The sequence below is a fragment of the Nerophis ophidion genome, linkage group LG08 (assembly GCF_033978795.1).
Source record: "Nerophis ophidion isolate RoL-2023_Sa linkage group LG08, RoL_Noph_v1.0, whole genome shotgun sequence".
NCBI lineage: Eukaryota > Metazoa > Chordata > Actinopteri > Syngnathiformes > Syngnathidae > Nerophis > Nerophis ophidion.
Window position 1 is genome coordinate 16869734 of NC_084618.1, and position 14146 is coordinate 16883879.

Sequence of the window (14146 nt, forward strand, 5' to 3'; positions counted from 1 at the left end):
TGGTGGACTCTCCTATTTCTGGGGCTGAGGTCGCTGAGGTAGTTAAAAAGCTCCTCGGCGGCAAGGCCCCGGGGGTAGATGAGATCCGCCCGGAGTTCCTTAAGGCTCTGGATGCTGTGGGGCTGTCTTGGTTGACAAGACTCTGCAGCATCGCGTGGACATCGGGGGCGGTACCTCTGGATTGGCAGACCGGGGTGGTGGTCCCTCTCTTTAAGAAGGGGGACCGGAGGGTGTGTTCCAACTATCGTGGGATCACACTCCTCAGCCTTCCCGGTAAGGTTTATTCAGGTGTACTGGAGAGGAGGCTTCGTCGAATAGTCGAACCTCGGATTCGGGAGGAACAGTGTGGTTTTCGTCCTGGTCGTGGAACTGTGGACCAGCTCTATACTCTCGGCAGGGTTCTTGAGGGTGCATGGGAGTCTGCCCAACCAGTCTACATGTGCTTTGTGGACTTGGAGAAGGCATTCGACCGTGTCCCTCGGGAAGTCCTGTGGGGAGTGCTCAGAGAGTATGGGGTATCGGACTGTCTTATTGTGGCAGTCAGCTCCCTGTATGATCAGTGTCAAAAGGGAATAAGCGGTAGAAAATGGATGGATCTTATAATTATGAGGTTTTATATCATAATTTTGACATTTTTTTATTTCATAATTTCGATTTGTCTCAATTTCGATTTTTGTTAATCTCATATTTTTTACTTTTATCCCATAATTATGACTTTTTATCTCATAATTGTGACTTTCATCGTTTTGACTTTTTATCTCATAATTTTGACTCTTATCTCATAATTTTGACTTTATTTCACCATTATTCGGCTCTCTCGACTCACAGTCTGCCTCACAATACGAAGGTCCTGCAGTCCTGGGTTCAAATCCAGCCTCGGGATCTTCTGTGTGGAGTTTGTATGTTCTCCCCGTGAATGCGTGGGTTCCCTCCGGGTACTCCGGCTTCCTCCCACTTCCAAAAACATGCACCTGGGGATAGGTTGATTGGCAACACTAAAATTGGCCCTAGTGTGTGAATGTGAGTGTGAATGTTGTCTGTCTATCTGTGTTGGCCCTGCGATGAGGTGGCGACTTGTCCAGGGTGTACCCCGCCTTCCGCCCGATTGTAGCTGAGATAGGCGCCAGCGCCCCCCGCGACCCCGAAAGGGAATAAGCGGTAGAAAATGGATGGATGGATGGATATCTCACAATTATGACTTTTTTTTACCTCATAATTATACATTTTTAAGTCATAATTTAGATTTTATATCTCATCTAGATTTTATATCTCATAATCATGACTTTTTAAATTATGACTTTCTATTCGACTTTATATTTCATAAACATTACTTTTTATCTCATAATTATGACTTTTTGCTTCATTGTTTCGACTTTTTATCTCATGATTACGATTTTTCAAATCTCATGATTTCGATTTTCATCCCATAATTATGACTTTTTAAAAAAAATCTCTCTTGTATTTCTGAATTTTTACATTTTATATCATAATTTCGACTCTTATCTCATAATTTTGACTTTGTTTCACCGTTTTCGGTTTTCTTGCCTCCCAATTTAAAAGAAATGATCTCACAATTATGACTTTTTACCTCAATTATACATTTTAACATCTCATCTCGATTTTCTATCTCATAATTATTAATTTTTATATCATCATTTTGACTTTTTCATTTCATAATTGTAACTTTATCTCATTATTATGACTTAATTTGATCATTTCGACATTCTTAGTTCATCATTTCAATGTTTTAATCTCACAATTATGATTTATCTCCAAATCTAGATTTTTATCTCATAATTATGGCTTTATTTATTTGTTTCGATGTTCCTTCTCACAATGTTGACCCTTTTTAGCTCAAAATTATGACTTTTTATTTCATGAATTCGACTTTATATTTCATAAACATGACTTTTTATCTCATAATTATGACTTTTTACTTCATTATTTTGACTTTTTATCTCATGATTTCGATTTTTTATATCTCCTGATTTCGATTGTTGTCCCATAATCATGACTTTTTTTTTCAAATCTCACTTGTATTTCAGAATTTTTACATTTTATATCATAATTTCGACTCTTATTTCATAATTTTGACTTTATTTCACCATTATTCGGCTCTCTCGACTCACAATTTAAACGTATCATCTCACAATTATGACTTTTTCACCTCATAATTATAAATTTTTAACTCATAATTTTGATTTTATATCTCATAATCATGACTTTTTAAATTATGACTTTGTATCTCATATATTCGACTTTATATTTCATAAACAGGACTTTTTGTCTCATAATTATGACTATATACTTCATTATTTCGACTTTTTATCTCATGATTTCGACTTTTGTCCCATAATTATAACTTTTTTTTTTTTAAATCTCACTTGTATTTCAGAATTTTTACATTTTATATCATAATTTCGACTCTTATCTCATAATTTTGACTTTATTTCACCATTATTCGGCTCTCTCGACTCACGATTTGAATGTATTATCTCACAATTATGACTTTTTTACCTCATAATTATACATTTTTAACTCATAATTTAGATTTTATATCTTATCTAGATTTTATATCTCATAATCATGACTTTTTAAATTACGACTTTCTATCTCACATATTCGACTTTATATTTCATAAACAGGACTTTTTGTCTCATAATTATGACTTTTTTTTATTTTTTAAATCTCACTTGTATTTCAGAATTTTTACATTTTATATCATAATTTCGACTCTTATCTCATAATTTTGACTTTAGTTCACCATTATTCGGCTCTCTCTACTCACAATTTAAATGTATTATCTCACAATTATGACTTTTTCACCTCATAATTATACATTTTTAACTCATAATTTAGATTTTATATCCCATCTAGATTTTATATCTCATAATCATGACTTTTTAAATTATGACTTTCTATCTCACATATTCGACTTTATATTTCATAAACAGGACTTTTTGTCTCATAATTATGACTTTTTACTTCATTATTTTGACTTTTTATCTCATGATTTCGATTTTTTATATCTCATGATTTCGATTGTTGTCCCATAATTATAACTTTTTTTTTTTTTAAATCTCACTTGTATTTCGGAATTTTTACATTTTATATCATAATTTCGACTCTTATCTCATAATTTTGACTTTATTTCACCTTTATTCGGCTCTGGCCTCACAATTCAAACGTATTATCTCACAATTATGACTTTTTCACCTCATAATTATACATTTTTAACTCATAATTTAGATTTTATATATCATCTAGATTTTATATCTCATAATCATGACTTTAAATTAGGACTTTCTATCTCATATATTCGACTTTATATTCCATAAACAGACTTTTTATCTCATAATTATGACTTTTTGCTTCATTGTTTCGACTTTTTATCTCATGATTTCGATTTTTTATATCTCATGATTTCGATTTTCATCCCATAATTATGACTTTTTTTTTTAAATCTCACTTGTATTTCAGAATTTTTACCTTTTATATCATAATTTCGACTCTTATCTCATAATTTTGACTTTGTTTCACCATTTTCGGTTTTCTTGCCTCACAATTTAAAAGAAATGATCTCACAATTATGACTTTTTACCTCAATTATACATTTTAACATCTCATCTCGATTTTCTATCTCATAATTATTACTTTTTATATCATCATTTTGACTTTTTTATTTCATAATTGTAACTTTATCTCATTATTATGACTTAATTTGATCATTTCGACATTCTTAGCTCATCATTTCAATGTTTTATTCTCACAATTATGATTTATCTCCAAATCTAGATTTTTATCTCATAATTATGGCTTTATTTATTTGTTTCGATGTTCCTTCTCACAATGTTGACCCTTTTTAGCTCAAAATTATGACTTTTTATTTCATAAATTCGACTTTATATTTCATAAACATGACTTTTTATCTCATAATTATGACCTTTTACTTCATTATTTTGACTTTTTATCTCATGATTTCGATTTTTTATATCTCATGATTTCGATTGTTGTCCCATAATTATGACTCTTTTTTTTAAAATCTCACTTGTATTTCAGAATTTTTACATTTTATATCATAATTTCGACTCTTATCTCATAATTTGGACTTTTTTCACCATTATCCGGGTCTCTCGACTCACAATTTAAATGTATTATCTCACAATTATTACTTTTTTTTTTTACCTCATAATTATACATTTTTAACTCATAATTTAGATTTTATATCTCATAATCATGACTTTTTGAATTATGACTTTCTATCTCATATATTCGACTTTATATTTCATAAACAGGACTTTTTGTCTCATAATTATGACTTTTTACTTCATTATTTCGACTTCGATTTTTGTCCCATAATTATAACTTTTTTTTTTTTAATCTCTCTTGTATTTCAGAATTTTTACATTTTATATCATAATTTCGACTCTTAACTCATAATTTTGACTTTGTTTCACCTTTATTCGGCTCTGGCCTCACAATTTAAATGTATTATCTCAAAATTATGTCTTTTTCACCTCATAATTATACATTTTTAACTCATAATTTAGATTTTATATCTCATCTAGATTTTATATCTCATAATCATGACTTTTTAAATTATGACTTTGTATCTCATATATTTGACTTTATATTTCATAAACAGGACTTTTTGTCTCATAATTATGACTTTTTACTTCATTATTTCGACTTTTTATCTCATGATTTCGATTTTTGTCCCATAATTATAACTTTTTTTTAAAAATCTCACTTGTATTTCAGAATTTTTACATTTTATATCATAATTTTTGATTCTTATCTCATAATTTTGACTTTATTTCACCATTATTCGGCTCTCTCGACTCACAATTTAAACGTATTATCTCACAATTATGACTTTTTTACCTCATAATTATATATTTTTAACTCATGATTTAGATTTTATATCTCATAATCATGACTTTTTGAATTTGGACTTTCAATCTCATATATTCGACTTTATATTTCATAAACAGGACTTTTTGTCTCATAATTATGACTTTTTACTTCATTATTTCGACTTCGATTTTTGTCCCATAATCATGACTTTTTTTATTTTTTAAATCTCACTTGTATTTCATAATTTTTACATTTTATATAATAATTTCTACTCTTATCTCATCATTTTGACTTTGTTTCACCATTATTCGGCTCTCTCGACTCACAATTTAAATGTATTATCTCACAATTATGACTTTTTTTAACCTCATAATTATACATTTTTAACTCATAATTTAGATTTGATATCTTTTCATATCATCATTTTGACTTTTTTCATTTCATAATTCCGAATCTTCATTCATGTCCAAGAAGTTCCTCTTTTTTTTTTTCTTGTTTGTTATCTTGCTCAAGGGTCGCGCATGCGCGCTTTGACACCAGCCTCGGCCGCTCCGCCATCTTTGTCGGCTGCCCATTTCTCCATTGTTCGCTCAGGAGCTTCCCTCGGCGGCGGCAGCGGCGGCAGCGGCGGCGGCATCACGGCTCCTACTGCACCACATTTAAACAAACAAAAGAAACGCCACAAAAAGAACCGGAGGGGTCGGTGTGTGCCCGCGACGCTCGTGGATTAGCTCCCCGCGGTTGCGACACGTACTCGGCCAGGATGGACGATGACCAGTCTAAAACGCTGTGAGTGTGTTTCTTTTCGCACTATAAACACTTACAATAAACAGTTAATGTCCTTTATTTACTTTAAATACATCTCCGTTATCTATTTCCTACGTTGAAGCGAGTGAATTTCCAATCCGGCTATAATTCGCCACATCGAGCTAAGTGTCGAATGCTAGCAAGCTAATTTCGGAAAAAAAGTGTTTTTTCCTTCATTTTCCACCAACAATAATTCTCTTTGTTGTCATCAAAGTGAGCAGAACGAGACGGAAGAGCCAACGCCACACGTTTTTTTTTATTCAACTTGTGAGCTATTGCGGCTAATGAGCAGCAAAACAAGGAAATGAGTCATTTTCGCACAAGGCTCCTGCGAGCAATTAATCCCTGAAAATCGAGTTTTAGGCCCATAAATGTCCTTCTTTGAATCCCATTCTCCTGGGGAAATATTACATCTAAATCTATTACATCAGTGGTCCCCAACCCGGTTTAATGTAGGCCAGTGCAGTGGTTCTCAAATGGGGGGTACTTGAGATTTTTTTAACATATTCTAAACATATCAATCAATCACTTATATAGCCCTAAATCACTAGTGTCTCAAAGGGCTGCACAAACCACTACGACATCCTCGGTAGGCCCACATAAGGGCAAGGAAAACTCACACCCAGTGGGACGTCGGTGACAATGAGGACTATGAGAACCTTGGAGAGGAGGAAAGCAATGTATGTCGAGCGGGTCTAACATGATACTGTGAAAGTTCAATCTATAATGGATCCAACACAGTCGCGAGAGTCCAGTCCAAAGCGGATCCAACACAACAGCGAGAGTCCTGTTCACAGCGGAGCCAGCAGGAAACCATCCCAAGCGGAGGCGGATCAGCAGCGCAGAGATGTCCCCAGCCGATACACGGGCAAGCAGTACATGGCCTCCGGATCGGACCGGACCCCTTCCACAAGGGAGAGTGGGACATAGAAGAAAAAGAAAAGAAACGGTAGATCAACTGGTCTAAAAAGGGAGTCTATTTAAAGGCTAGAGCAGGGGCGCTCACACTTTTTCTGCAGGCGAGCTACTTTTCAATTGACCAAGTCAAGGAGATCTACCTCATTCCTATTTATAATTTATATTTATTTATTTATGAAAAATACATTTTTGTTAACAAGTTAATGGTGTTTAATGATAATACAAGCATGTTTAACACACATAGATTCCTTTCTTTCATGAAGACAAGAATATAAGTTGGTGTATTGGATTCTGATGACTAGCATTGATTGGAATTAGACAGTGGTGCTGATAACGTCCACATTTTCAAATGGAGGAAAAAAAAAAGTCCTCCTTTCTGTCCAATACCACATGAAAGTGGTTGGATTTGGCATCTCATTTGTCCAACTTGCATACTCGTTTTTAAACACTTTGTTATGAGAGTAGCATATGTGTGTGGCCCTTTAATGTCTGGCAGCAGGTGAGTGTGCGGGTGGGCAAACAAGTGAGAAAGTGGTCGCTGAGGGCGGGGGAGTAATACATTGGCATCAAACTCCGTAGCTTGCTAGATTGTGCACGCTAGCTTTCTGAGACTCTTATTTTGTTAGCACAGGCAGGATGAAACAGGTCTTTTATGGTGAAGACAGGAACTGTGCAGTCGGTCTTTAGAGTTTTGACAGTAGGTACGGAGTCTCTAGAAATAAAATGTGTTTCTCTGCATCCGCCCTGTTAGTGATTTTTCTCTTAAATATGAACTCGCAGCAGCCAGCGTCATCTCACAAGATCCTCGTGTGCCGAGAATGTCAAACAACTGACGAAAGTGAAGTCTTGGTATGATTGATGATTGCTCATTTTTATGTCTATTTTTTAATGCCTGGCTTGAGATCGACTGACACACCCTCCGAGATCGACCAGTCGATCGCGATCGACGTAATGGGCACCCCTGGGCTAGAGTAATCTTTTAATGCTAGACGTGGGGAGACACGAAAATAATATGTTACAGTAATCGAGGCGAGACGTAACAAACGCATGGATAATGATCTCAGCGTCTTCGGTGGACAGAATGGAGCAAATTTTAGCGATATTACGGAGATGAAAGAAGGCCGTTTTAGTAACGCTTTTAATGTGTGACTCAAAGGAGAGAGTTGGGTGGAAGATAATACCCAGATTCTTTACCGAGTCGCCTTGTTTAATTGTTTGGTTGTCAAATGTTAGAGTTGTATTATTAAATAGAGGTCTGTGTCTAGCAGGACCGATAATCAGCATTTCCGTTTTTTTGGCGTTGAGTTGCAAAAAGTTAGCGGACATCCATTGTTTAATTTCATTAAGACACTCCTCCAGCTGACTACAATCCAGCGTGTTGGTCAGCTTTAGGGGCATGTAGAGTTGGGTGTCATCAGCATAGCAGTGAAAGCTAACACCGTATTTGCGTATGATGTCACCTAGCGGCAGCATGTAGATGCTGAAGAGTGCAGGGCCAAGGACCGAACCCTGGGGAACTCCACACGTTACCTTAACGTAGTCCGAGGTCACATTGTTATGGGAGACGCACTGCATCCTATCAGTAAGATAAGAGTTAAACCAAGACAAACATAGCAACAATTCAAAAATCCTTTATAGATATATTTATTGAATAGTACTTCAACAAAAGAAATGCAACAATGCAATATTCAGTGTTGACAGCTAGATATTTTGTGGACATCCGTCTTCTTCCGCTTATCCGAGGTCGGGTCACGGGGGCAGCAGCCTAAGCAGGGAAGCCCAGACTTCCCTCTCCCCAGCCACTTCGTCCAGCTCCTCCCGGGGGATCCCGAGGCGTTCCCAGGCCAGCCGGGAGACATAGTCTTCCCTGTGGCCTCCTACCGGTTGGACGTGCCCTAAACACCTCGCTCGGGAGGCGTTCCGGTGGCATCCTGACCAGATCCCCGAACCACCTCATCTGTCTCTTCTCGATTTGGTGGAGAAGCGGATATACTTTGAGTTCCTCCCGGATGACAGAGCTTTTCACCCTGTCCCCTAGAGGGGGTGGGGGTTGCCCACATATCTGGTCCTCTCCAAGGTTCTCATAGTCCTCATTGTCACCAACGTCCCACTGGGTCATCATTGTCACCGACGTCCCACTGGGTGTGAGTTTTCCTTGCCCTTATGTGGGCCTACCGAGGATGTCGTAATGGTTTGTGTTGTGGTTTGTGCAGACCTTTGAGACACTAGTGATTTAGGGCTATATAAATGAACATTGATTGATTGATCTCTAAGGGAGAGCCCCGCCACCCGGCGGAGGAAACTCATTTTGGCCGCTTGTGCCTGTGATCTTAACCTTTCGGTCATGATCCAAAGCTCATGACCATAGGTGAGGATGGGAACGTCGATTGACCGGTAAGTTGAGAGCTTTGCCTTCCGGCTCAGCTCCTTCTTCACCACAACGGATCGATACAACGTCCGCATTACGCCGCACCGATCCGCCTGTCGATCGACACAGGAAGACACCAAAAAGCTCAAAATAAGTCAGGGTGTGATGTGACAGGTGGTGACAATACGCCTACTTTGAGACAAGAGCTATATTGATGCAAGCTTGGTTAGGGTTTATAGCTATAACCAACAATTACGGCGACAACTTTTTAGCGTCAGTATCGGATATTTTCTGCTGGTGGTGTGCCTCTTCATTTTTTCAATGAAAAAAATGGGCCTTGGATCAAAAAAGGTTGAACAACACTGCTGTAAGACACAGTCTGGCGTGCCGTGGGAGATTATCTAATTTCACCTATTTGGGTTAAAAATATTTTTTGCAAACCACTAATTAAAGTCTGCAAATTATGTGTTGTTGTTGTTGAGCTTGGCAGAGTAACCGTGTAATTAGGGCTGGGCGATATGGCCTTTTTTTGATATCGCAATATCTTTAGGCCATATCGCAATATACGATATATATTACGATATTTTTCCTTGGCCTTGAATGAACACTTGATGCATATAATCACAGCAGTATGATGATTCTATGTGTCTGCATTAAAACATTCTCCTTCATACTGCATTCATATGTTACTTTTAAACTTTTCATGCAGAGAGGGAAATCACAACTAAGTCAATTGACCAAAAGTGTATTAATTAAAGTTATTAAGCAGTGGCACAAACATTCAAGACATTTCCAAAACATAAAGTGCAAGATTGTCAGAGACATTTTAAGTGTCAAATAAAAATGAGCTGCATGATAGAAAATCAAATAGTATTCGTCCTTCACTATGTGGTGGGTTACGACGAACGTTATGAAATTCTCTAGCGAGTGACTTTTAAAACGATGCTACATATTAGCATCCATCCATCCATCCATCATCTTCCACTTATCCGAGGTCGGGTCGCGGGGGCAACAGCCTACGCAGGGAAACCCAGACTTTCCTCTCCCCAGCCACTTTGTCTAGCTCTTCCCGGGGGATCCCGAGGCGTTCCCAGGCCAGCCGGGAGACGTAGTCTTCCCAACGTGTCCTGGGTCTTCCCCGTGGCCTCCTACCGGTTGGACGTGCCCTAAACACCTCCCTAGGGAGGCGTTCGGGTAGCATCCTGACCAGATGCCCGAACCACCTCATCTGGCTCCTCTCGATGTGGAGGAGCAGTGGCTTTACTTTGAGTTCCTCCCAGATGACAGAGCTTCTCACCCTATCTCTCAGGGAGAGACCCGCCACACGGCGGAGGAAACTCATTTCGGCCGCTTGTACCCGTGATCTTATCCTTTCGGTCATGACCCACAGCTCATGACCATAGGTGAGGATGGGAACGTAGATCGACCGGTAAATTGAGAGCTTTGCCTTCCGGCTCAGCTCCTTCTTTACCACAACGGATCGGTACAACGTCCGCATTACTGAAGACGCCGCACCGATCCGCCTGTCGACCTCACGATCCACTCTTCCCTCACTCGTGAACAAGACTCCTAGGTACTTGAACTCCTCCACTTGGGGCAGGGTCTCCTCCCCAACCCAGAGATGGCATATTGGCAGTATTGCTAATTTTTATAGCAACGCTTTTTCCCCACACTTGACAAATTACGGTTGTCTGTTCGACATATTCCCACTTGAAGCCGAACCACCGCCAGAAGATGGATCCCCTTCTGTTTTTATTGGGTATTAAGTCTTCCTTTATTTGTTACCAGATCCGCGCCTTCTTTCTCTCGTATTCCCACTCGTACGGCTACGTTAGCAGCTAACGTAGCCCAGTCTGCTACCTCTCTGTTGGGCGAGGGAGTATACGTATATGACGTGACAGTATGTGACGTATGTAAGAATGTGCGCCTGCTTGTCTGTGAGGAGAGACAGGAAAGAGTGAGAAGAGGCTGAAGTGTAATGCCCGCAGCTAAAAGCAACTTCGTGAAAACGTATACTCGAATATTATGATATAGTCATTTTCTATATCGCACAGAGACAAACCCGCGATATATCGTGTATATCGCCCAGCCCTACGTGTAATACTCTTCCATATCAGTAGGTGGCAGCCGGTAGCTCATTGCCTTGTAGATGTCGGGAACAGTGGGAGGCAGTGTGCAGGTAAAAAGGTATCGAAAGCTTAAACAACAAATAAACAAAAGGTGAGTGCCCCTAAGAAAATGCATCGAAGCTTAGGGAAGGCTATGCGGAACGAAATTAAAACAGAACTGGCCGCAAAGTAAACAAAAACAGAATGCTGGACCACAGCAAAGACTTACGGTTATGAAGTTATGTTCATTAATGTGCATTGTATCATGTCACAAAGTTATAACAAATGGCGACTTCCTATGAGGAGTTATATTGTACATCTATAAACAAACTCATTGGTGTGTCTAGTGCACAGGTGTCAAACTCAAGGCCCGCGGACCAGATTTGGCCCTCCATGTCATTTTATATGGCCGACAAAAGCATGGAAATAATGTTTCAATAAAATACTTTATTTTTTTCTTTCTCTACTTTCTTATTTTCTCACTAAAGGTATTAGGTTATTTTTGTATTTTGACAGGGGGAAAAAATAGTGTCCAATATTGCAAGAAACATTATTAGAATCAGAAGTACTTTAATGATTCCCGATGGGAAATTAAGATTTTCAGCAAAATCCCATTCAACATCAGACAAACATTACAGGGAGACAATATGATCTAACTTCGTTGGTCAAAATCCAAATAAATACTTAAACATCTGCTTAACTTATGAATTCAAAGCAAGTTATCCATCAAATTGTACGCTATAAAAATGACCAATACAGTTTACTGTAAAATTAAGGGAGTATTTTTACAGCATATAATACATACATATATATATGTATATATATATATATATATTAGGGCTGGGCAACGATTACAAATTTTAATCGAAGTTAATTGCACTATTTCTCTGATTAATCGCGATTAACTGCATTGTATACGCAAAGCCCAATAATGAATTCAAAAGTAGTGTGTAGGGCACCTTTATTGGAATAGTCCCCCACATGAACAAAAGCGCCAAAACATTTGTTGTGCAAACACAATTTAAATCAGTACTTGTTAAACAGTAGCAGTTAAATAGCATATTTTATGAAAATCAACTCAAAAAATGTAAATACAAACATTTAAGCTTATTACTACCACTGCCAGGGTATTTAAGTTATCCTGTTTGTTATGGAAAATAAATATAATCTACATACAAATCTCTGAGCCACAATCATAACATCTGAACAGGCAATTTCTGAGGTAACAGCAGAAACAATTTTTTTATCAGGGATCTTATGTTTAAAAAACCTATATTATAGGTAGTGGGCTGTTTTAGGGAATTTTTGATCAAATTATCGGTAGTAGCAATATTAATAATGTTGTGTTTATTCTGCGTAGTGCACTTAAAATAATTATGACCATATCTAGGAAGTGATATGATGGGAATTTTCCGATTGTTTGCTTGGTGCTTTGATAAACTGAACGCATGTACATGGTACTATATTATGATGTTATGAGCCAGGGAATATAATAACTACCCTACCCAGCATGCAACAGGAGTGACGAGCATGCGCGGTAGCCCGGTATAGGTTGTGTCGCCATGACGGCATCTTGTATGTTGTGATATGCACGCACTGAAAGTAAAAGTTAAGAACTCAGCCAACACTCCTGGTCTGCATTATTCATAAATAGACAGACAACACATGTATTCCGCTGCTTCACAGGCCGCTGGATGTAGCCGGCAAAGTATTCCCATGCTAGCTAGCCGGTCTAGCAAGCACGCGTCATTCTGTCCAAAACGGCCCGATCTATCCACATTCAGAATTGTCTGGCGGTCGTTAGTGATCCCGGAGTGACCACGCTGTAAGCCAGCCATGAAATTTGCAGAATTGTCCGGTATTTTTGCCAAATGTTCCATCTTTACCAAGAGCCCCTCGACGCCGGGCGACGCCATCTTGTTAAGAAAAGGCGTTAACAAAATAAAAGCATGTAAACAACATACGCAAATGTGCGATAAAATAATTGTCGGCGTTAATAGATTGATGAGTTAACTCATAATTAACGCATTTGCCCACCCCTAATATATATATATATATATATATATATATATATATATATATATATACACACAGTAAGTTGGGGGGAAAAATGACCAATGTTTGTTTTTTTTAGAGTGAAACTCTGTCAACTGAGATGTCAGTTTTTTTTACTGTAAAATCCATGGTTGATGATTTTTTTGGTACCACACTTTATTATGGTAAAAAACTGGCATCTGAGTTGCCAAAATAAAAATAAACAGCGGTACCGTATTTCGATTTGTTGTAAAAAATTATAATAAAAAACACCATTTATTTTACTGGCAACTAAGCTGCCAGTTTTTTCTGTAAAAAACAGCGGTGAAATCAGCATATTTTTTTTTTTACTCTAAACGTAAAATATTTTAATTCATAGACAAATTTGTTAATTATTTACTGTTACAAGTGGCCCTCTATTGGCAGCCATGACGGCGGCGTGGCCCTCCTCACTGAAAACTAGTTTGACACCCCTGGTCTGGTGGGACAGGCCAAAGTTAAGTCGGAGAAAGTGCAGTCCTTTATAAATTAATGTTTCTCTCCAGTCTGGTAGCAAATGCGTCACGTACCGGTGGTTGGGGACCACTGCTTTACATAACAGAAGGCTAACTATTTCCTGGTTTATATTAGCATGTTGCTATGTTTAAACCACACGAGCAGGAAGATCAACTCAAGTAAAATCGAAGATATGTTTGTCTTATATATTTCGTTCCACTAACTATGCCATTTCCAGTGTTGAACATCTTCTACCTCCTATTTGTTGGGGTTATTTGGCCAATACTTGACGTCTTTGTGCACAGGTACGTGGGGAACCTGTCGCGGGATGTGACAGAAGCCCTCATCCTGGAGCTGTTTGGCCAGATCGGACCCTGCAAGAGCTGTAAAATGATTGTGGATGTGAGTTCAGTGAGTCAATTTGTGCATTTTTTACTCTAATTAGCCTCTGAAATTAAAAATGTTTCTCGTAAAGTAATCTTACTGGCAGATATTGAGCTATAATGACAAGATTTTGATTTTTGAGCGGCGGTAAATACTGTATTTCTTCAAATAATGG

At 37.9% G+C, this 14146-nt stretch overlaps 1 protein-coding gene across 2 annotated transcripts in view; it reads left to right on the forward strand.

Annotated features, from left to right (window-relative positions):
• Positions 1–5378: 5378 nt before the first annotated feature.
• The window catches only part of LOC133557424 (cytotoxic granule associated RNA binding protein TIA1-like), a 28970-nt gene continuing 20202 nt past the window's right edge, over positions 5379–14146 (forward strand). Inside the window, exons 1-2 of one of the 2 annotated variants that reach the window (XM_061907874.1) lie at positions 5379–5646; positions 13893–13989. In XM_061907874.1, coding sequence (XP_061763858.1) covers positions 5621–5646; positions 13893–13989 — 123 coding nt within the window. In that variant the 5' untranslated portion in view covers positions 5379–5620. Of the gene's footprint in view, positions 5647–13892; positions 13999–14146 lie in introns of both variants that reach the window. The other variant, XM_061907873.1, reaches the window with a different exon arrangement.